We start from the raw sequence: 20,643 nt of genomic DNA, 5'->3' as shown, positions 1-20,643 counted from the left end.
TTGCAGTATACTTAGATAATAAAGGTAGCTGATTTCTGCATTTTGCAAAGAAGAAAAATGCTTGCCATTTTCCTGCAATGAAGAACTTGCTTTACTAACAAAGAATAAGAGAACTGCTGTTTTCAACCAGATGATTTTGTTTTTATTAAGGGACCACTGAAAGAAGAGGTTGAAAAGTGAAAATTAGAAAAAGAGCTGATTGCTCAGAAACAATTTGGTCAGAAGTTACATAGGTACATTTGATTAATGCAGTCTCTGAGTGTTAAACTTTCAGATGATTTCTGGAACAGTGCCTTGACAAAGGAAAGCAATGAACTGGAGTCTGTCGAGGAATGGCAAAGCAGCAAACACAGCTGCAGAGAGAAGAAGAGGGAGGGGCTGATGGATGTTCCCCTCCCCTCCTGAAAGAGAAGAACACACTGCAGCATGGAGAAAGAAAGAATTAAAGCAGGAAAAGGTGAATCTTTCACTTGAGACTTTTCCTGAGGGTGAAAAGAACATTATGAAATGCAAAACTCTGGCAGAAAGAAACCAGAAGCCAGACTGAGAAGAAGCAGAAAAACAACGAAGACCGTATGCCACAACATCAGGTCTTTGAATGCCATCACAGACTGACGACCCAGTACAACAGCCCAGGCTGATGATCTGACCAGAAGGACTTACATCCCTTCAGTGCACAGGTGCTGCATATTCAATGAACAATATAGAGACTGCTTCAAATGTTAATTATTTTATTTGATTATTTTATTTACAATGTTTTAATCTTGATTATTCACTGGTCTCACAGCACTTCCTTAAATTCTGTGTTTTAACTAACTCTCTCAATCTGCTTTTCAATAGGTTCCAGTCCAGCCTCATGTCTTAAAGAAAAATAATAACTTTGACAGACAGAAGTGAGTACTTGACTCACCAATCAGATAAACATGGAGCTGTTTCATTAAACAACTAGGGGGAAATGCACAACTAAATACTTGACAACAATGCTGAGCGCTTTGGGAAAGAAGAGAATAAATAATTAAATAAAAAAGGGTATCCTGATGAACAATAGGAAAAATTTATATGGTTGAAAAAATAAAAATATTGGTCACTCCATTTTGTTTTAAGGTAATTTTCTAAGGTAAAACTGAATAAAATAATAATGAATAAAAGGTTATTCCAAAGATCCAAAATCATGTAATAACATATACTGTCATCACTGGGGATAACAAAATGGAAATGTAGATGGTCATGGATCCAAGATTTACAGAGATCTCCAATCCTCTTCTCAGAGTCGCTCATGAGCAATAACAAAAAAGTATTTGACTAAACTTTAAATTAGACAAACACTGCTACTGGGACTACTGCTTTTAGTCCCTAGCTGCTGCTATTAGTCATGCCTGCTCTTAGCTTTTAGCTTGTAGCTTTGCTACCTAGCTTTAGCTTGTAGCATCTAGCCATGCGGTTAGTCATCATTGTTCTTTGAGCGCGGTTCCAGCGTGCCTGCCTGCTGCTACTATGCCACGATGAGAAGGAACACAACATAGTCTCGTCAAACTTTATTTCTTTTCTTTTCCTTTTGAGAGTTTCGTGTTCTGAGTTAAGTTTTGTAACGTCGACCTCGTCTGCGCGTTTGAACTCCAACCAGCCACACGACTCTGCACTTTCAGCCAACGCCCAACAACCACGGGCTTCCCAAGGCGTCACTTCAGAGACTGAACTTCCAACCAATCAACGACCTCAGGATAGCCCTTTCACCGAGGCTCCTTCTTCACAGGAGATGCAAGTAACTTTACCTCCAGACTGTGACCTTTACTGGTGTATCTAATATAATTTTTAACCTCATTGAGGAACTCAATGCGAGCGCTAATTACGTGATTGATGGTTGTTCATGTTTATGCAATTTAACGTATTGCTGTGAACTTGGGATTCCATATTTCCATTCTCTTAAACCCATCTTTCCCTAACTTTCGACCTTCCTGCAACTTGTGTGAATGTGTGTGTGCGTGCGTTTATGTGTTAGATTAGTTTATATGTCTTAGATTTATCTAATAAAGCCTTATTCATATTGAAAAGAGAAGTATCTTGTGTTTTGTGCTTACAAGTTAATGTCTTAAACTGCCGATCTTGTTACTGTGCTAATTGATAGTGTTTCACTATACTTTGGATATTAATATCCAGCGCAGATTTGATGTTACCGGCTCGTTCACTGAACCGCAGCGCGTCTCCGTGAACAGCCGTGAAACAGTGATTCTGTTCAAATTCCCTTTAAAATCTTAAATGATTCCCTTTGAGCTAAATTGACCTGTTTCTGTTACAGGGGCTAAGTACATCTGGGTGTTGCTGTCATGGTACGCCACCACCTCAGGGGTACGTATCTTGATGTGAGTGTTATCCTTCCAGAACCCCACATTAACAATGTCTTTGAGTCTGTAGATTCGGCTTGACTCTATGATGGGTAAGTTCAGGAGGAAACTCATCTCCTTCTGCTCAGGATCCACGTAAAGGGGAATAGCACTACCTAGAGAGTAGGCAAGGTGGATTTGCATGGGATCAGTGGGTGTGGTGATGGCGGAAGCCAGCACATTTTGCACCAAGCTTAGGGGTATCAGGTATGGTGGAATTCTTCCCATGGCTAGACTGTCAATGGAAGAACTCACTTCCCGTAGCATGTCAGTCATTAATGCTGTGACCAGCTGCGTTTGGGCAAAGTCATTCTGGAACACAGTGAACCTCTGTTTCATGGAGTTCATGGTCTGGTTCAAAAGCACGCTGTGGGTGTTGAGAATGACCACCGTTCCTTTCAAAGTCTTTCCAATGGTTTGCAAGGATGCACTCTGTGTAGTGAGTTGCTCTTTTAGCTGTGGAAGTTCGGTCTGAATTTCAGCCACATGCCGTCTCACAGTGGCTATATTTACTGCATTGACACTGGACATACCAATGTTGAACAGAGTTCCAACAGCAGCGGCGGCTCCGAGCAGCGCTCCCAGGAAACGTTTGGGGCGGTGGTTGTGTCCACCTAGTTCCGCCTGGGTAACAGTCATCTTCTCAAGTTGGTTGAGCATGTGCTTGACATCGGCCTCGGCGTGCTGGAGGGAATCCTCTGTCCAACGGGCACCGGCCCAGCTGTACTGGGCTACTGCGCGGGGGTAGTGTGCTCTGTAGACGTTGCGGGGGTCGAGTCGAACGTATACTTTCTGGGTGTACGTCCGACAATTCGTGATCAGGAGTCCTGGTTGCTCTCTCAATACAATGCCCGAGGCAGGACCCGGTGTGATAATGTCTGATGACGGCTGGCCTCTGGTTGAGTGGAGGCACAGGATGAGAATCCACAGCAGCATCCTGTTACAGGCCAGAGAGAGAGAGAGAGATGGGGAGGGAAAAGAGAGAGAGGGAACAGGTCAGTGAGGTTTGTCCCGGGTTGGATGGGACAGTCTTTTCGCTTCGATGGCGGCGGTTGGTGTTTAGCTTGCATTGGCCCCTCCCTGTCTTTCTCTGCTAGTGGCCACATGTCTCTTAATCTGGTTACGGTGGACCCATTTGAGAACTGGTTCTCTCGATCCCCGGCTTAGCTGGATTTGGTACGCAACTGGGGAGAGTTTGTTCATAATCTCATAAGGTCCCGTCCAGTGTGGCAGGAATTTCTTTGACAGCCGCTGGGGGCCTGTCTGAGTTGGCGGGGTGAAGCGGTAATACAAGACCCTGTCACCCACATTCAGTTCCTGGTGTGACGCTTTCCGGTCATAGTATGCTTTCTGGCCTTCAGCGCTTTTTTGCAGGTGTTGCTGGGCAAAAGCAAACGTTGTTTTCAAGTGTCTATGGAGCTCGTCAAGGTACTGGAATGTGGTGTAAGCAGTGACAAGGTTGGAGTCTCCTGGTTGATACAGCAAGTGTAGTGGCAGGGTCATCTGCCTTCCAGTCATGAGTTCAAAAGGGGACACCCTTGTTGATTCCTGTGGGGTGGCTGGGATGGCCATCAACACAAGGGGTAGTTTCACATTCCAGTCTTTCTGATTAGCAGACACATACTTTTTCAGCATGGCGACCACCGCTCGGTTTGATCTCTCTACCTGGCCGGATGCAATTGGATGGTGGCTGATGTGTAGTTTAGCTTGTACTCCTAGGCATTTCCAGATCTGTTGCATGATCTCGGCTGTGAAGTGGGTACCTCTGTCTCAGTTGACTCTCAGTGGCAATCCGAACCGGGAGAAGATATGGTTCATTAGGAGGTATGCAGTGGTTTGGGCAGTGTCATTGGGCGCTGGCAGACACTCTACCCACTTGGTAAACTGGCACACCACCGTGAGGAAGTACTTGTTGCCTCTTGTTGATCTGGGCAGGGGCCCTACCCAGTCGATTTGGAGGTCTGACCACGGGAACGTGATCCCTCTGCGTTGCAGTGGGGCTCTGTGGTTTGGGTTTGCTGGTGTGAACTGGCAGCACACAAGACATTCTCTGAAGTACTCTGCCACATCTTGTTGCATGCCGGGCCAAAATGCCACCTGTCTCAGTGTGTCATACGTGGCTCTGGCACCGTGGTGTCCAGCACATGGTGTGTCGTGGGCGTACATTAGCATTACCCCCTTTTGGCATCGTGGCACCACGAGCCGTGGCGATGTGCTGTCATCAGGTGCAAACCACAGAATGTCGTCTTGTACACGTAGCATGTGTCTGGTGTTATACAGGTGTCGGAGGCACGAGTCATCATTGAGCTCAGCTTCAGTGATAGGGTGGTTGGAGGGGTCAGAGAGGTGGTTAAGAATTGTCTTTATGGCAGTGTCAGAGGCTTGCATATCCGCAATGTCGTTGTTGGAGATCTGCGGAGTTAGCGATAGCGACTGTGAGGCGGGCATTGCCACAGGTGAAGGTCGTTTGCTGCGGGTTAACACTGCAACATCGGGGCTGGGTGTGGGTTCTGGGGGTGACCACACCTCCCCGTGTAGTGCGCCTGTTTTGGCGAGGGCGTCGGTTTTATCATTGAAGTCTTTGTCCAGCCCTGGTAGCTTAGAGTGTCCTTTTACCTTCTTCCAGTACACAGTCATATTGTGCATTTCGGTGATGTTATCACATTCTTGGAACAGGTGTTGGTGTTTGACTGGCTTGTTGTTTGCCGTTTTGAAACCATTCTGTTTCCAGCCGGTAAGGTGGCACACAAAACTGAGTCTGGCATAGTTAGAGTCTGTACAGATGAGGATTTCTCTGATGTCATGGGCTGATGCGATCTGCAGAGTTATGAGAATGGCTGCTATTTCTGCATATTGTGATGACTGGGGACCTAACTTGAAGTGTTGTGGGGAACACGGCTGGTCGTTGACCCACAGCACTCCTGCACCTGCCTTAAGGATGCCATCGTGGTTGTAGGAGCATCCATCGACGTAGGCTGTGAGCATGCCCTGACACGCATTCTCTTCAAAGTACCTGTGACAGGTCGGTTGTTGCTGTTGGGGTTCTTGCACGCCCATTTCTTCTGCAGATATGTTATCAGAACAGTTTTGGCATGCGGCCAGGCCATTGCCCAGTGCAGACTTGTGATTCTGTGCATACCGTGCCTCAACATTGCGTCCTTGGAGAGCCATTAACCATGTGGCTATGCGTGAATTGGTGACCACGCCATCTCGGATTCGCTGGCTGTTGAGGAACATTACTGGCTGGTGGCAAGTCTCTATGATACCTTTCTGTGCCCCAATGTAATTGGAGAATCGCTGAATGGCCCATACAGTGCAGAGCAGAGCTTTTTCACAGTCTGAGAATTTACACTCTTGTGGAAGCAGTGTCTTGCTGGCATAGGCAACTACTTTCTTGTCTTGGTCATGCCGTTGGTACAGGCCAGCACTGAGACATTGGTTGGAAAACCCAGCTTCCAGGTAGAATTCCTTTTGTGGATCGGGGTAAGCAAGACACGGAGCTGTGCATAAATGTCTTTTTAGTTCTTTCATGTCGTGTTCTTGAGCCTCGGACCAGACGAAAGGGCAGTCCTTTTTTAGCAGAGCCGTCAGAGGTCTGGCAATGTCTGAGTAGTTTTCGATGAACTGTCGAGAGTAATTGCATACCCCTAGAAAGCTCCGCAGCTCAGAGACGTTGGTGGGAGGCTTGATGTTCTGAATGGCATGAATGCGGTTTGACTGAGGTTCAATGCCTTGGGATCCGATGAGCAGGCCCACGTAGTTAACCTTAGTTCGGCACCACTGTCCTTTGTGGAGGGCGATCTTGGCTCCGGCGGTGGATAGTTGGTTCAAAACATAGTCTATTTCTTTCAGGTGGTCGGCCACCGTTGTGCTCTTCATGAGAACATCGTCTACATAGATCAGGTTGCCTCTCATTCTAGCGTCTGGGCAGGCTTTGTTCAGAAAGATGTTGAATTCAGCTGGTGAGTTGGCGTAGCCGAATGGACACCTGTTGAAGGTGAACTGTCTGTTGCCAAATGTGAATGCCAACTTGTGTTGGTCTTCCTGGTGCACCGGAATGGTCCAGAATCCAGAGGCCACATCAAGTGATGTGACAGCGGCACCTGTTGATTCAGTTTCCTGTAGTCAATGGTGGGTCGCCATTTGCCGTTAGGTTTGAGGACGGGCCAGATGGGGGCTGAGTAGGTGCTGTTGCATGGACTTTTCAAGCATAGATTCGATGATCTCCTGCACTGGTTCGTGTGAGGCGATGGGAATCTTGTACTGTCTGACAAAAGTGGGAGGAGCATCAGGGTGCGTAGGGATCCGCACCGTGTGGAGGTTGGTGAGACCACAGTCTAGAGAGTCTTTGGCAAAGGATTCTTTGAACTTATACAGAACTTGTCTGAGTCCTTGATGATCCGTATCGCTTTGAAGTGCATTAGCGTCTTGTAGAATTTGCTGCACTTGAGATTCAAAACCTGGGTAAGGCTCCTCCATCGGGGTGTCATCAGTCGGGTTGGCATTGAGAGGTTTAGTAGGTTCATGAGCCTCACCGACGTTCTCGTGGGAGACTGTGTATATTGTGAGGTGTTCGTCCTCAGTCAGTTCCGTTCTGCACACTTGGTCTTTAGGCACCGACATAACAGATGTGATGGCAATGAGTTTGAAGGGTGCAGTGAACAATGTACTGTCTGTACTCCCTTCGGGTATCAGTGCGGGTGGAATGGGACCAATGACAGGTAGTACGAGTTCAAAATCATGAAAGTCATGGCTTACTAGCCATCCCAGCCGGTAGGCCTTGGGAATGTTGATGTCAGTTGCTGTGCAGTTGTTGAACAGGATGTAGACTACACGAGATGACACTTCAGTGAGGGGTGTGGCTTCCAGTGTGAGTCCGAGTTCCACACATTCAGGTGAGGGTTGGAAGAAACCCAGCGTGTGGTTTAAGGTTTGACCCCATCGCATGTTGAGCCGAATAGCGACCCCTTTGGTGTAAGCTGGTACCACGGTTTCCTGTTCGTTGACTAAAGTGCAGACTTCTGGGATGGTCTGCCCTGATATGAGTTTGTCATGGTTGATGGAAACGTGTGGCTGCAAAGTCAATGGGGCCCATACAAAAGTGTCCACATGAGCCTTGAGGCGAATCAAGAGATCTGCTCCAATGTAAACATCGTGGGGCAAGTCCGGAAAGACCAGGAAATAATGAGTCAGGCACCGGTAATTCCATTTCACATGCAAAGCGCAGATTCCTCTAGCAGACACCATTGAGGATGGGTGTGAGTTCAAAGGGAAACGAGTGCGCTTGCTGGCATAAGGGAGGTCGGGTGTCTTCTCAGTGATTGCATTGTATAGTGACAGACTAATGGCTGAGTTGTCTGCCCATATGGCCAGAATACTGTCCGTTGTTGTTATATCATGCAGCTGCAGTTCGGTTTTGACCTTGGGGCAGTAGGTATCAGAGTCTTTAGTGGCCTTGAAGGTACAGAGGATCGAACTTGAGCCTTGGTTTGTTGTTGAGGCTGGATACCTATGGCTGGCTGCTGGGGTTCCCGTGACCTCTGTGACCTGACAGTCTGGCTCTGTGGGAATTCTCGTGACCTCTGTGACCTGACCGTCTGGCACCGGCGACCCGTGTGGCTGGAGGGGAAGAGGTTCTCGCACTTGAGCCCAGACTTTCAGCTGTTTGAAATCTAGTAAAGGCTCAAAGCGATCAAGCAGGTCTTTCCCGATGAGAAATGATTAATTGTTCATTGGTGAGACATAAATAGGTGTAATGTACTAGGCTCATAGGTCCGATCGTCAGGTGGATGGGAGCTACATTTCTGAGCTGGATGTCATTTTGGCTGTATGACTGCACATTCAGCTTGCAAGTGTGAAAATTTAGAGTTCGATTCTGTCTCTGAGCTTCAAATTTGAGCTTATCAAATCTGAGCCTGTGTCCACAAGGGCTTCGAGTCTCATTTCCTTTTCTAAAGTGATGGTTAGGTAGAGTTTCCGAGCCACTCCCTTCTCGATCAGGTTCCCCAGGAGTTTTGGTGTTGGGGCTTGTGTGTTGATCGATAAGCAGTTAGGGTATGTTTTGTGTGTTTCGTTGTGGGTACAGATAACCAAAACAGCACTTTCTGGCACCTCAGGGTGTGGGATGATGCTTTCTTGGTCAGGAAGTGCAGACGTCAGCTGGATTGAGTGGGTGTTGCTATTGTTTGTTGATGCAACAGGTAGTTCAATAGTTTGTGGTTGAAACACAGTGTTCTGTGTGCTTGGTTCAGTTGTGGAGACGTCGGGAGTGGTGCTGGTTTCAAGCATAAGGTTTAGTCATGCGGTGTCTGGTTTATCCTTCTTGTCCTCCTTGTGAGGTTTCTTTTGAAGGAACTCTCTCAGTATTCTCAGAAGTTCTGCAGCTTCGGATGTGGCTGCACTTTCCTTGTCAGATGTGGGCTCAGCCTTGAGTTTCCAAGCATCACGTCGAGAGTGTTCCCCCTCCCGCCTCCCTGGGCTTGATGTTCTGGAGGCTGGAGGTTGGCTATTTCTGGGTCTCCGGCCGGCTTCCCAGGTGGCCCCCCCGTTTTGGTTATGGGAGGGGTGAGGCCGGTCCCAGGATATTCCAGAGCGGTCGTTCTGGTGCTTCGGACGGGCACCACCACCGCGACCGTGCTGCCCTCTGCTGGCTTGGAACGGTCTTGACTCTCGGTTGATGGGTGTATAACTGGGGTGCTGTTGGGCGCCCTCTAGGGTCAACTCTGAATAGGACTCAGAGACAGAGCAAATAGTTGGGGGTTTTACAGTCTTTTCTGACACAGTCTTTTGTTTGGTGTAGGCCTTATGTGCTAAATCACGTAACTGTTGCGTTGACATGCTACGCGGGCACGCTAACACTCCCAAATGGTGGCTGACAGTAGGATGGAGGTTTCGCAGAAACAAAGTTCGGAAGTTGACGTCCTCCTCCATGCCTGGTTCATTCCTTGCTCCGAAGTAGGCACGTCGCAGTCGGTTGTAGAAATTTGGTGGGGTTTCAAGTCGACCTTGCTTGAGGTCCATTGCGGTTACTAGCCCTTGGTCTGATTCTGGATCAGAGAATTCACGCACCAAAGCTTTTCGCAGTTGCTGGTAGTCCATTTTGACAGTCTCTGGTTGACGGTCTAAGAAACTGCGTACCTCACGACTGGACGTAATCCTGAGCAGGTACAATTTGTCCCAAGTGGTTACGTTGGTGACAGTTTGCAAGTGAAAGTCTATATCTTGTAAATAAGCGTGAATGTCGTGGCCTCCTGCAGGATCTGGGATGAACGTAGGGATGTTTCTAGCCAGCTTGTCCAGTTCTTTTGGAGTAATGTGTCCGTGGCTGGTGACCCGGACTTTCTGGAAGGGTTTTCCTTCCCCCACTGCTGACAGGGGTTCGTGGAGGCTGGCTGGTGACATTTTGAAAAGCAGGCTTTCACCCCCTTTTTCAGCTCGAAGTTCTTGGCTGACACGCTGGGGTTCACTGGCCAGGGGAAACTCTGTGGAGTGTGTTTCCTCTTTCTGTTCTGACAGTTAGACAGGGAGGCGGGTCCAATTAGGGTCGGCCCAAAATAGAGACTTGACAGGGGATAGCCTCCTGGGTCACCTGGTGACACCGGCTGCTCGGTTGTCGCTCTACTACTTAGCTCTCCTTGGGGTCTCTCAGTGAACTGCAAGAAACAGAATCACAACAGCATGCAAAAAGGTGAAGATAGGAAAGAGCACCGTGAAAACAAAACACCAAATAAATTGGTCTGCAATGAAATGGAATGAATAAGAACGCTAGAAGTGTTAGGTAGAGAATAAAGGGGCTAAGCCTGCTACTTTTCACAAGAGTTTCTGCTAGGGGCCTACAGCACGTGCGGCTAGGGGAGTAAGAGACCTAGGAAAAGGGTGTGGCTTAGAGAGGAAATGGACCAAACACTTAACATAAATATCAGGGGGAATATCTAATATTCTGCACCTTATAATAAGGGTATATGGATAGGTTTTATCACTTTCGGTTCACCTGGTGGAATCCAGCGGCACGGTCAGCCTCCCTGGCGCTCCCAAACACTCAACCGCAGTGTCCCTGGCCCTCCGTTACTCTGACGCTGCGCCCTCTCATACAGCTTGTGACTTTTAACACAACCGGCAACACCAAGATGTCAACCTCCAGACAGCACTACAAAATTGGGCTGTTCCCCAGAACCCTCTCTTTAGAAAAGAAAGTGGGCCCCGATTTAGCCCCAGGTTTAGGTACTGGTCCCAGAGATTGCGTCGTGTGTCGGCTGGACTGATTGATCACCGTTGGAGTGCCAAATTGCTGATGTCTCCACTGCGTGCCGCAAATGGACAGAGATAAGAGGGACCGAGTTTCACTCACGGCCAGTGTTGGTAACGCCGGTTGGCCCCCTTGCTCACTGGAAACCTGAGATGACTGTCCAATCACCAAGGGAGTTCTACAATCAAATACACAAAGGATGAACAAAGGAAACTTAAAGTGAATTAAGGTTTGGTTTGTTTAATCATCAACTGAGTAAATATATATGTAGAAATGAGAGGTAACAGCTTTACCTAATGATGATAAAACAAAAACAAAAGCTTATGATAATGATGGTAATTATCAAAATAATCTAAGCAAAAAGAGAGAAGAAAGATAAACAACAAAAAGGGCTATATAAAACAAAAACAAAACTAAAAAAAAAAAAAAAAAAAAATAATAATAATAATAATAATCAAATTAATAAAAAAATTAAAGGAAAAAAAAATAATAATAATAATAACAATAAAAAATAATAATAATAATATTAATAACAAAAGACAGGAATGAGCACGGGAGAAGAAGAAGCTGGTTTTCACCACAAAGGGGCGTATTCACTCTCTGTGGCTTAACCTGGTGAGCAGAAAACTTAATTCAAATTAAAAATTCAAAACTGGTTTAAATCAAAATTGAAAATAAGCAGGTGAGAAGAATTAATAGGAAAATCAGAATAAATGCCCTATAATACCCAACGATAACAGTAATGTATCATTAATAATTATGAAATTAATCAGAAAGGGTAAAAGTAGACATATGCAATTCAAACAGAACCGAAAAGAAAGAGATCAGAGAGATGCAAGCTGTGAACTGACTTAACAGGTTACTGCCACTAGATGGCTTACTTCCTTCTAAATGGGTTAATCAGTGGTTGGCCTGAGACACTTAATTTGCACTATTAAACAATTAAATTCTAATTCAAATCATGTTTGAACCAAATTCAAAGTAAATGGGAACAAAGGCAGGCAGAAATTGTCTAATGCTGAAATAATATTCGCACAGAGAGAAATAGAGGTTAGTAATTCGAGAGCCTTATCTGAAACGGCCACGAGATGGCACTCATGCAAGCCGGAATCAGAAGACAGGGCAACTTGAAACTTCTAAAATTCCCTCTGGTGTTTCGATAGCGGAATGACAGTCAGTTTCACTATGATCTAATCTCTGTGCGCTCATCAGCGCTGATTCTCTGCATCAAAATCGCAACTCACAAACAGACAAAGGTTTTATGACCCTTGAGGTGCTAAATTAAACAGCGCGTGAGGCCGGAGCTTTTCTCTAACCAACACACGACTGTTAATAACAGGTTTTGTCCATCTGTTGACCTCCCATAAACATTTAACAAAATAGCACTTATGATTTAAATGTTTTAGGTTTAAAATCGGGTAGCAAAGCCAATTTAGACCAGGAGTTTTTATCGTTTAAATTTTGAATATCACTGTGGTTCACCACGAATTCAATAACGATATTTAATAAGCAAGGCCTTTTTAACTGAATCAGAGGAACATCGCTCAGGTTCAGATTTACATATTACAATTAATAAAAGATTTCTTCATCTTTTAATTACTCATATGAAAATGTTGGTCTTCTCTTGACAGGAGACTTTTAACATTTACTGCAGTTTACTTTTATTAAAATAACAGTGACTATAGGTATTTTTAGAAACTGTTAGGCTACTGTGCTGAACAGTTGCCTTTGTGCCAAATGAGTTCGCTCAAAGCACGACTTAACTCACAATTCAAAATGCGCATACATAATATTAACATCCAAAAATGCTCATGAAAATGAAAATGAATATTGCTCACAAAAACAAAGTTTGAACGCTGCCCGCATTCTCCACCATAATAATGTAGCAACAATCACTTTCTGGGGAATAATTAAATCAAATGAAGTGAATATTCATGAGTCTATGAATATAACGTGCTTATTGCTTACAAATATTAAATTACCCAAAGAGGGAATATTTAATCATTTAAAGGTAACCTTTACTAGAATTGATTTAAGTTAATCTAGACAATCTGTTCGTCCAGCGAACTGGAAGCTAGACTTCCTTATCAAAATTCAATAAAAATACCCTTCTTACAAACTCCAAGAAATATTAATCTTCTGATCAGGAAAAAACAATATTTTCTGTGTCTGTACTACTAAGATTACTGAAATTAATTCATATAAAACAAAGCTCGTAGCGTAGATCACAGGATTCAGGGACTTCGATCTCAATGAGCAATAAAACAATTCAATTCAAGCAAATTATAGGATTTAATAAAAACAGACTAAAGAGTACATAACTGCAATTCACACGGAGTAAATATGAGTATATAGCAAAACGAGAATACAATTTAAACAAGGTAAATGAACAAGAATAATAATGAGATAAATGAGAGAGAGAGATAAAGAGAGAGAGGGAGAGAAAGTGAAAGTAAAAGCAATCTCAGCGTGGCAATTTCAAACAGTTAACTTTGCAAGAGACCCCAAGTCATTGAATGATTTCACAAAAATGGAATAGCCTAGACAACCTTAAACAGCAATTTTAGTTGTGATATAAGAAAGTACTTGCTTTGATTTGGCTCTTGTGCGTAGCTGCGCTCAAATTGTCCGGTCTGTGCGGCCTCAGCGTGGTTCTTTCCAGAGCAGATGATGCGCGAGCTCGATGGTTAACGCGAAGGTAAACTTTGCCAAAAGATGACTAGACTTGAGTTCGTTTGGCTCGTGAAGGCAATTGAACGAAGTCAAATATCAGCAGACAATAAAGAAAAACTAGAATGAAACGAAAAGTAAAGAAGAATAAACGGAGAACTTCTTGAAGTCCGGTTGCAAAGCTGGGAATCCTCTTTTCTCTCTGGCGGAATGCCCAGAATACAGGTTTCCCTGAGCTTTTACGCAAATCTAGGCTTACACCTATTTTTTTGAGCCAATGAAGTGTAAACAAACTAAGGCGGGAAAAATCTTCTTTGTTTGCTGATCTCCGCCCACTGGTCTAATTTATGGCGATGTCAAAGTTAAACATTTTCCTTAAGCAAGATCGTTCCTCTGAAACAATGCATCTTTTTGTAATTTGCTATCAAGATTCGTTAAAGTAGTGTTTTTACGATTATACAGACACCAAGAACTATGATTTTACCAGTCCCGTATCCAAAGATACAGAGTTATTCTTAACTAAATGCATCTAAAGTTTGCATTAAACACACAGTAACATTCATATATTCCACTATGCCGCATACATACATTTGAGCACAAAAAGGGAGACATTAAAATACATTTAGAGGTAGTTTAAGTAAAATAAGGTCCATGGGCCAGCCAAAAATGCTTGTGCCTGTTTTTGAGTGTGTGTGCGTCTCATGAATGTGTGTGCGTCTGTTTCACTGGAATGTGCGATCAAGAAGGGGGGGTGTTTGTCGTCCCTTTTGAAGTTCGATATCGCATCTCCGGATAGTCTCCAAGGTGTTATAACTCTCATCCCCGCCAGGACGTTGCTGTCATGGTGGCGCCCAGGGTGGTGAGTTATGTTGTAAGAGGGTTGTAAAACGAAAGTCCTTGTTTTTTCTTTAACTCACGTTCTGGTCTTTGAGTGTAGAATGTGTCAAAAGGGTCAGGATTCATTAACATGGAACAGATGGTTGAATACCATCCGCTCATTGGTGTTACAGTACTTTCTTAATCTTAAGGAATAGTTTTACTATTATTATTTCCAAAAAATAAACATTCTCTCACAAGTAACTTTCCCACATCATCCAAGATTTTCTTTATTATTTTAAATTAAAATGAAGATTTTTAGGAAAACAGCTCTCTAAGGTCATTTCAGTGCATTTGAATGTGCACCAAAACGTAAGTGAGTTAAATTTTTCTGAAGCAATCCAAATGGTTTTAGGTGAGAACAGCTAAAATATTATAAATATTTGTATTAACAGACATCAGCATTCTTTATAATCAAAAAGCATGTGGATGACCAAACATTTACAGTGTAATGTAGTTATAATTTAAATAGTTCTTACATTAATTGTTTCAGATTTATTAATTACACAAATGGAGTTGTTTAAATGTCTTTTCTCTTTGGTGTGTGTGTATTATATTTTATTGCTTTTTGGTGCACATTGACTTTTATTGAAAGAACCTCAAAGAACTAATGCTCTTATAAAATTATTTATTTTTGTTCAGCACAACAAAGAAAGTTGTACATATCTTGGGTGGCCCTAATTATCCTTTGTTGGTTAAAACAAAATTATCCCATGATTTACTCATCCTCAAGCCATCCTAGGTGTTTATGACTTTCTTCTTTCAGACAAATGCAAAAGTTATAGTAAAATATCCTCGCTTTTCCAATATTTACAGGCAGTGAATGGGAGACCTCTTTAAATCCCAGAAAAGTGCATCCATCAATCATAAACAGACTCCACATAGGTCTGTTGCAAAAACAGCAGCATTGTAATATCACACTATTGATGAGCCTAACTGCAGGGGAATGCAACAAATGCAGCAAACAAGCTTTCTTTTTTTGTGTGTGTGTAAGGTTATGCCACAAGCAAAGCTTGGATGTAAACACTTGTTACAAAAAATATCTCATTACATAGTTGAAACCTCTGCCAGTGATGTGAAACATTTATGCATATTATCACACAAGCTTTATCATTCCTAGTCATGGCAAATAAAGTCTGTACTGAGGTACCACAGGATGTGATTGACAGCTGGCAGATAGAATGCATTAGTTCATGTTAACAGAATTATGAATGATAGTACCATCATTGGCCGTTATTTAAATCTATTCATCATTCATTTTTGTTGATAAAGTAACAAACATATATATTGTGGTTTTGAAAGAAATGGTTTGAATGATTTGATCTTTCCATAGAGATCTATTGTTTTCATTCAAGAGCATCATCGCGTCATACATTTGCATCAACTTAATCAAACACAGGCCCATTAACTGCTGACAAAACTTGCACTTTCTGAGCTTGGGTCCCTCATTCACTACCATAATAAAGCTTTGAAGAGCCATCTAGTCACCTAGATTGGCTTGAGTATGAGTAGTAAATCATGGGTAATTTTCATTTTTGGGCAGGCACACACGTAGAACTATACACCCATAACTAACAATTACTATACATCTGCCCATACAGTGAAAGGCATTTCTTAGAATAAACAATAATAAATAATTTTGTAAGCAATGCCTAATACGTCATACATTGGCCAAATGTGTAGCAAAATCTAAAACAATGCAGCTTGGTAATTGCATTAACTTTGTATTATACAACATAAAGATTAGTAGATTAGTTTAGTAGTCAGACTGTTTTTCCCTGTATCCTTGTTGTGATGATAAATGTCTATGTGTAAATGTCACAGCAGTTTTGATAAAGTGTTGAACACTGGAAATGTTACTATTGTAGAAATAAATTAAAGAAAGTATATTGTAACTGTCCTAGTAGGGGCTGCATAAATTTTTTAATACTGTTTTGGAGCAGATAGCCGAGTGGTTACTGCACCAACTTATGGCACACCTGCCTTCACAGCGATCCAAGTTTGATTACCATCACAACGTCCTTTGCCTATCCTGCTCTCTACCCAATCCTTTCCTGAAAAAGAAACTGTATTTAACTGTATTTCTAACGCAAATATTTCATAGTCACCTGCACACTTTGTTCATGTGTTTTTTTTGTTTGTTTTTTTTTTTAATAGAAGAGGCTCCAACTGCCCATATAAGTCTTTCCAAATCAAAACAAACAGTTGAGATGCTGAAAGAGAAGATCCATGCTCTGGAGGAAAAAGTGGAGTCTTTGACTGAAGAGAGAAACTTTCTCAGAGACAGACTGGAAGATGGTAAGTTTCCCCTCCACTCATTTGGCACAAATTGTGAAATACTGATTATTGTGCAACAGAAAAGAAAGATTACTCAAACACTTGAAATATAAATTAAAAATAATTAACCCATACTGTCCTCTTGGTATGTTGTTTATTTAAAAACAGTTGCATTTGGTTGATTTCCGTATGAATAATACATGTACTTCCTGTGTGTGGATGCATTAAATGGGGGCAATACGGAGTCCAAACAGCTAAATGAAAACATTAAATTACTCTGCGTTGATCATTTAGCAGAAAGCTGTCAAGAAATCTATCGTGAATACATTCTGAATTGTAAAGCAGCACAATGTAACCTTTTCTGTTCAAAATTTGCAAAAACAAAAAGTATATAATGAGCATGTACATTACATACTTCATCTTCCAAACCACCTTTTTGTCTAATCCCAAATTACTATAGTAGCCTACACTTATAAGAAGTGCTCGTATTTGTAGTATTGTAGCCTGTTTGGGTCATCACTGCTGCAGAGTAACACATACCTGCATGAATCGCTATAGACATACACTTAGAGAAGTAGCTCTGGTTAGAATGTTCTTCCACAGGATGCAACTGGAGTCCTCCATCCATAATATCCGATCCTCAGCACACCCTGTATGTTTAACATAGCTATCCAATGGCTTTTTTATTTATTAGGTTCAGATGTACTTATTGATATATATACTAGACAGACAGACACACTACTGTATGTTTTATTGCTGTAGTTCAAGACTCAAAGAAGAGATAATTATCTGTACATCCTATTTTGTCTGTCACAGCTCTTAAACTGAAAGCTGAAGTTCCAGAACGGTCCCAGAATCCTACAGCATCCCAGGTGGAGTCATCTGAAGATACAACATCTTCTGACTCCAGCTCTGATTCATCTGAGCCTTCACAAAAGAAGTATAAAAAGAAACCAAAAAAGAAGAAATCAAAGAAAGCACGGGCCTGTGATTTCAAAAGAGGTACTACATGACAAGTTACCATTGTCACTTATTGTATTCAGAGACCACAGCTAGTTTGGGTTAGGTTGATTTCAAGCCAATGCTATGGACTTAAAGGGATAGTTCACCCAAAATTGAAAATTTTATGTTTATCTGCTTACCCCCAGGGCATCCAAGATGTAGGTGACTGTGTTTCTTCAGTAGAACACAAAAGAAGATTAACTTAAACTGTTACAGTCTGTCAGTCATATAATGACAGTCAATGGAACCCAGAGCTTTGAGAGTAAAAAAAAAACATAAACAAAACCAAATTAAACCCTGTGGCTTGTGACAATAAATTGAGGTCTTATAACACAAAACGATCAGTCTGTGCAAAAAACTGAACAGTATTTGTTTTTTTGTTTTGTTTTTTTTACCTCTGATACATTGCAATGTTTCTGCCTGTCAGCAGGTGTGAGTTGTCATTAGGCGCATTTGACTTGAAGCGGCGCCGCAACCACCGATCGGTGTATGACATCAAAGTACCGCAAGAGCGATTATAGTGAGCATATGAAACCATCAGCTGTCAAATTCTCTCGCGGTACTTTGATGTCATACACCGATCGGTGGTTGCGGCGCCCCTTTAAGTCGAACACGCCTATTGTCTTCTACTTGTTTTGAGGCGTGTCGCAGACTTAGAACTGCATTACCGCCACATATCTCTCAAATGGACCATTGACACTCTATCTAAAATTTCAATTAGGAGTGTCAAAGTGTCGTCATGAGCCACAAAGTTTAATTTGGATTTGTATGTGCATGTGTATTTATTTTTTTTTATTTTTTTTGAGGGTACCTATTGACTTTATATTGTATTATATGACAGACTACAAAGGTTCGACTTAAAAATCTTTGTTTGTGTTCTACTGAAGAAACAAAGTCAGCATTTTTGGGAGAACTATCCCTTTAAAATTACCTTATTTTTATATATTAGTGTTATTAGTGGGAGCATGCTTTGTCTATGGAATGATTTGTATTCATTTGCATTTCTTTTTTTTTTTTTTTCATGCATTTATTCCAGTAAAAACACCTGAGGAGTCTGTTTGTCGGTACCAGAAAGTCCTACGGCTTGTAAAAAGTGGCTCAACAAAGGCGGATGCCTATAACAGTGTGGGGGTGGACCGCAACACCATTGTGAACCAAGCACCAATTGCAGAGCTGGCTGCTGTTAGCCCTGACATGTTCAAGATCCTGAGGGCTGGTTTCAAAAAAGGGGACAGTCTGCTAAAATTTGCTGAAAAATGTATGCCCCAATGCATCTTAGAGCCAAATGCAAGTCAGATCAGAGCTATGAAAGAAGCCAGTGGTCTGCTGGACATTCTGAAAAAGTAAATGTTCATCACTATATTTTAGTGTTGTTACGTAAGAATGCGTTCGGTCTTAGTGTTAGTATATTAGAATTTAAAATAGTCCATGAAACAGGACAATAACCTGTTAGAAAAAAGTTGTTCTAAGAAAATTTTAAGCAGTGTTGTTGCTGTTATTGCTGCTTTTGGTGTACTAATAAGAATTTAGAATAATCATCTTTCCCCTTTGTATCCAAGTTTCCCCAAGTTTTTCTCTTTAGTACAGCTCAGCTAATGAGCTAGGTTTTTTTTTTGTTTTTAAGCTAATGGATGTCATAGAAAGGGGAGTATTTAATTGTATGTTTTGTAAAACATTTTAATGATTTGGTTTAATGTATGTGTTATGGAAACATGTTTCTTAAGCACTTTACATGTGTAAAGGGTTACAAGTGTACACTTTACAAGGGTTTAATCTGCGTTTAATAAATGGCTTTTATAAACTCTAGTGATGGTCATTATTGAATCATTATCTGATGGTTTGTGAATATATCATTATGCTGTGACTTTACTTGTTGAGGCACATCATCATTAACTCATAATTTAGTAATTGTAGTAATTTACACATGAATTTGCACAAATAATGCAGTAGTTAATCATGTATTAATGCATATTACTTTACCTGTTTTGCCTGGAAGTTGAAATACAAGGCTTTGCCTCACTGTGGTAATTAACAAGTTAATTAACACTATTAGTTAAAGAAATAAGTAATTAGGGAATTAATCCATAATCACATATTTAATTAATAACAATTCATGTATGAACTAATATTTTAACCAGACTGACTCATTATTAGTTGATAATGTGGCAATCATTAACGAATAGCTTAGATAATCATGAGTTATACATTAATTCAGTATCATCTATGCATTAGTTAAGCATGAATTAATGCTTATTAGTGCACACATATTGTAAATTGTTACCGGAATTATTACATTTGTGGATCCACTTTGTAACAGACAGTAAAGCAAAATCTTGCAGTGTTTATTGTGATGCGTGAAGTGGTATGAGTAAAAATTTTGAGTAGTTTTCCTCTCCAAGATATTGTATTAATATAAAAATTTAGATCAAGTTAACATAGCTAGGATCAGAAGTGTCTTTATTTCTAGGTGTATTGTATCTACTGGCGATTTGTGGGTTGTTTTTAGGCGGAAATATTACAGATGTGGATCCACTTTGTAATTGTGTATAAAGACGCAAACGTGCTTAAATGGACCAAGTCCATCAAAGGCATTTAAAGTTCTACCTTGGCATCATAGTGTTTCTCTGAGTGCCCTCTAGGGTCTCAATTGGCTTGAATTATATCCCTGTTTTAGGTACTGGCGTTTTTACTTTTTTAGTGGGAAATATTACGGATGTTGATCCACTTTGTAATTGAGTGCAAAGATGCAAACTTGCTTAAATGGACAGTCCATCAGAGGCATTTAAAGTTCTACCTTGGCATCATAGTGTTTCTTTGAGTTCCCTATAAGGTCTCAAGTGGTTTAAATTCTAAATCTATTGCAACTTCTGGCATTTTTTAAATGTTTTTAGGCTAAATTATTATGGATGTGGATCCACTTTGGATACGGATCTACATTTGTTACCAAGAGCAAAGAACCAAACTTGAAGTGTTTATTCTGATGTGTGAAGTGATATGAGTCAAAATTTTGACTATTTTTCCTCTCCAAGAAATTGTATTAATAGAAAAATCTAGATCAAGTTAACATAGAAGTGGCTTGATTTATAGGTCTGTTGTATCTACTAGCGATTAGTGGGTTGTTTTTAGGCAAAATTATTATGGATGTGGATCCACTTTGGATATGTAAACACATTTGGAACCAAGAGCAAAGAC

General features: G+C 41.7%; 2 protein-coding genes across 2 annotated transcripts; one reads left to right on the top strand and one right to left on the bottom strand.

Annotated features, from left to right (window-relative positions):
- Positions 1-7,341: 7,341 nt before the first annotated feature.
- Positions 7,342-10,421, bottom strand: LOC113086549 (uncharacterized). The gene is made up of 2 exons (XM_026255444.1): positions 7,971-10,421; positions 7,342-7,928 (listed from the first exon to the last, which is right to left on the bottom strand). The coding sequence occupies exon 1, from the start codon at positions 9,780-9,782 to the stop codon at positions 8,679-8,681; it is 1,104 nt and encodes a 367-aa protein (XP_026111229.1). The 5' UTR covers positions 9,783-10,421; the 3' UTR covers positions 7,342-7,928; positions 7,971-8,678.
- Positions 10,422-16,192: 5,771 nt separating this feature from the next.
- LOC113086550 (coiled-coil domain-containing protein 106-like) lies at positions 16,193-19,225 on the top strand. The gene is made up of 3 exons (XM_026255445.1): positions 16,193-16,470; positions 17,266-17,451; positions 18,488-19,225. The coding sequence occupies exons 1-3, from the start codon at positions 16,296-16,298 to the stop codon at positions 18,796-18,798; spliced, it is 672 nt and encodes a 223-aa protein (XP_026111230.1). The 5' UTR covers positions 16,193-16,295; the 3' UTR covers positions 18,799-19,225.
- The last annotated feature ends 1,418 nt before the right edge of the window (positions 19,226-20,643 follow it).

This window comes from Carassius auratus, unplaced genomic scaffold (assembly GCF_003368295.1).
Source record: "Carassius auratus strain Wakin unplaced genomic scaffold, ASM336829v1 scaf_tig00043328, whole genome shotgun sequence".
Taxonomy (NCBI): domain Eukaryota; kingdom Metazoa; phylum Chordata; class Actinopteri; order Cypriniformes; family Cyprinidae; genus Carassius; species Carassius auratus.
Note: the sequence above shows the minus strand (reverse complement) of the source record. Positions and strands in the feature narration are given on the sequence as shown.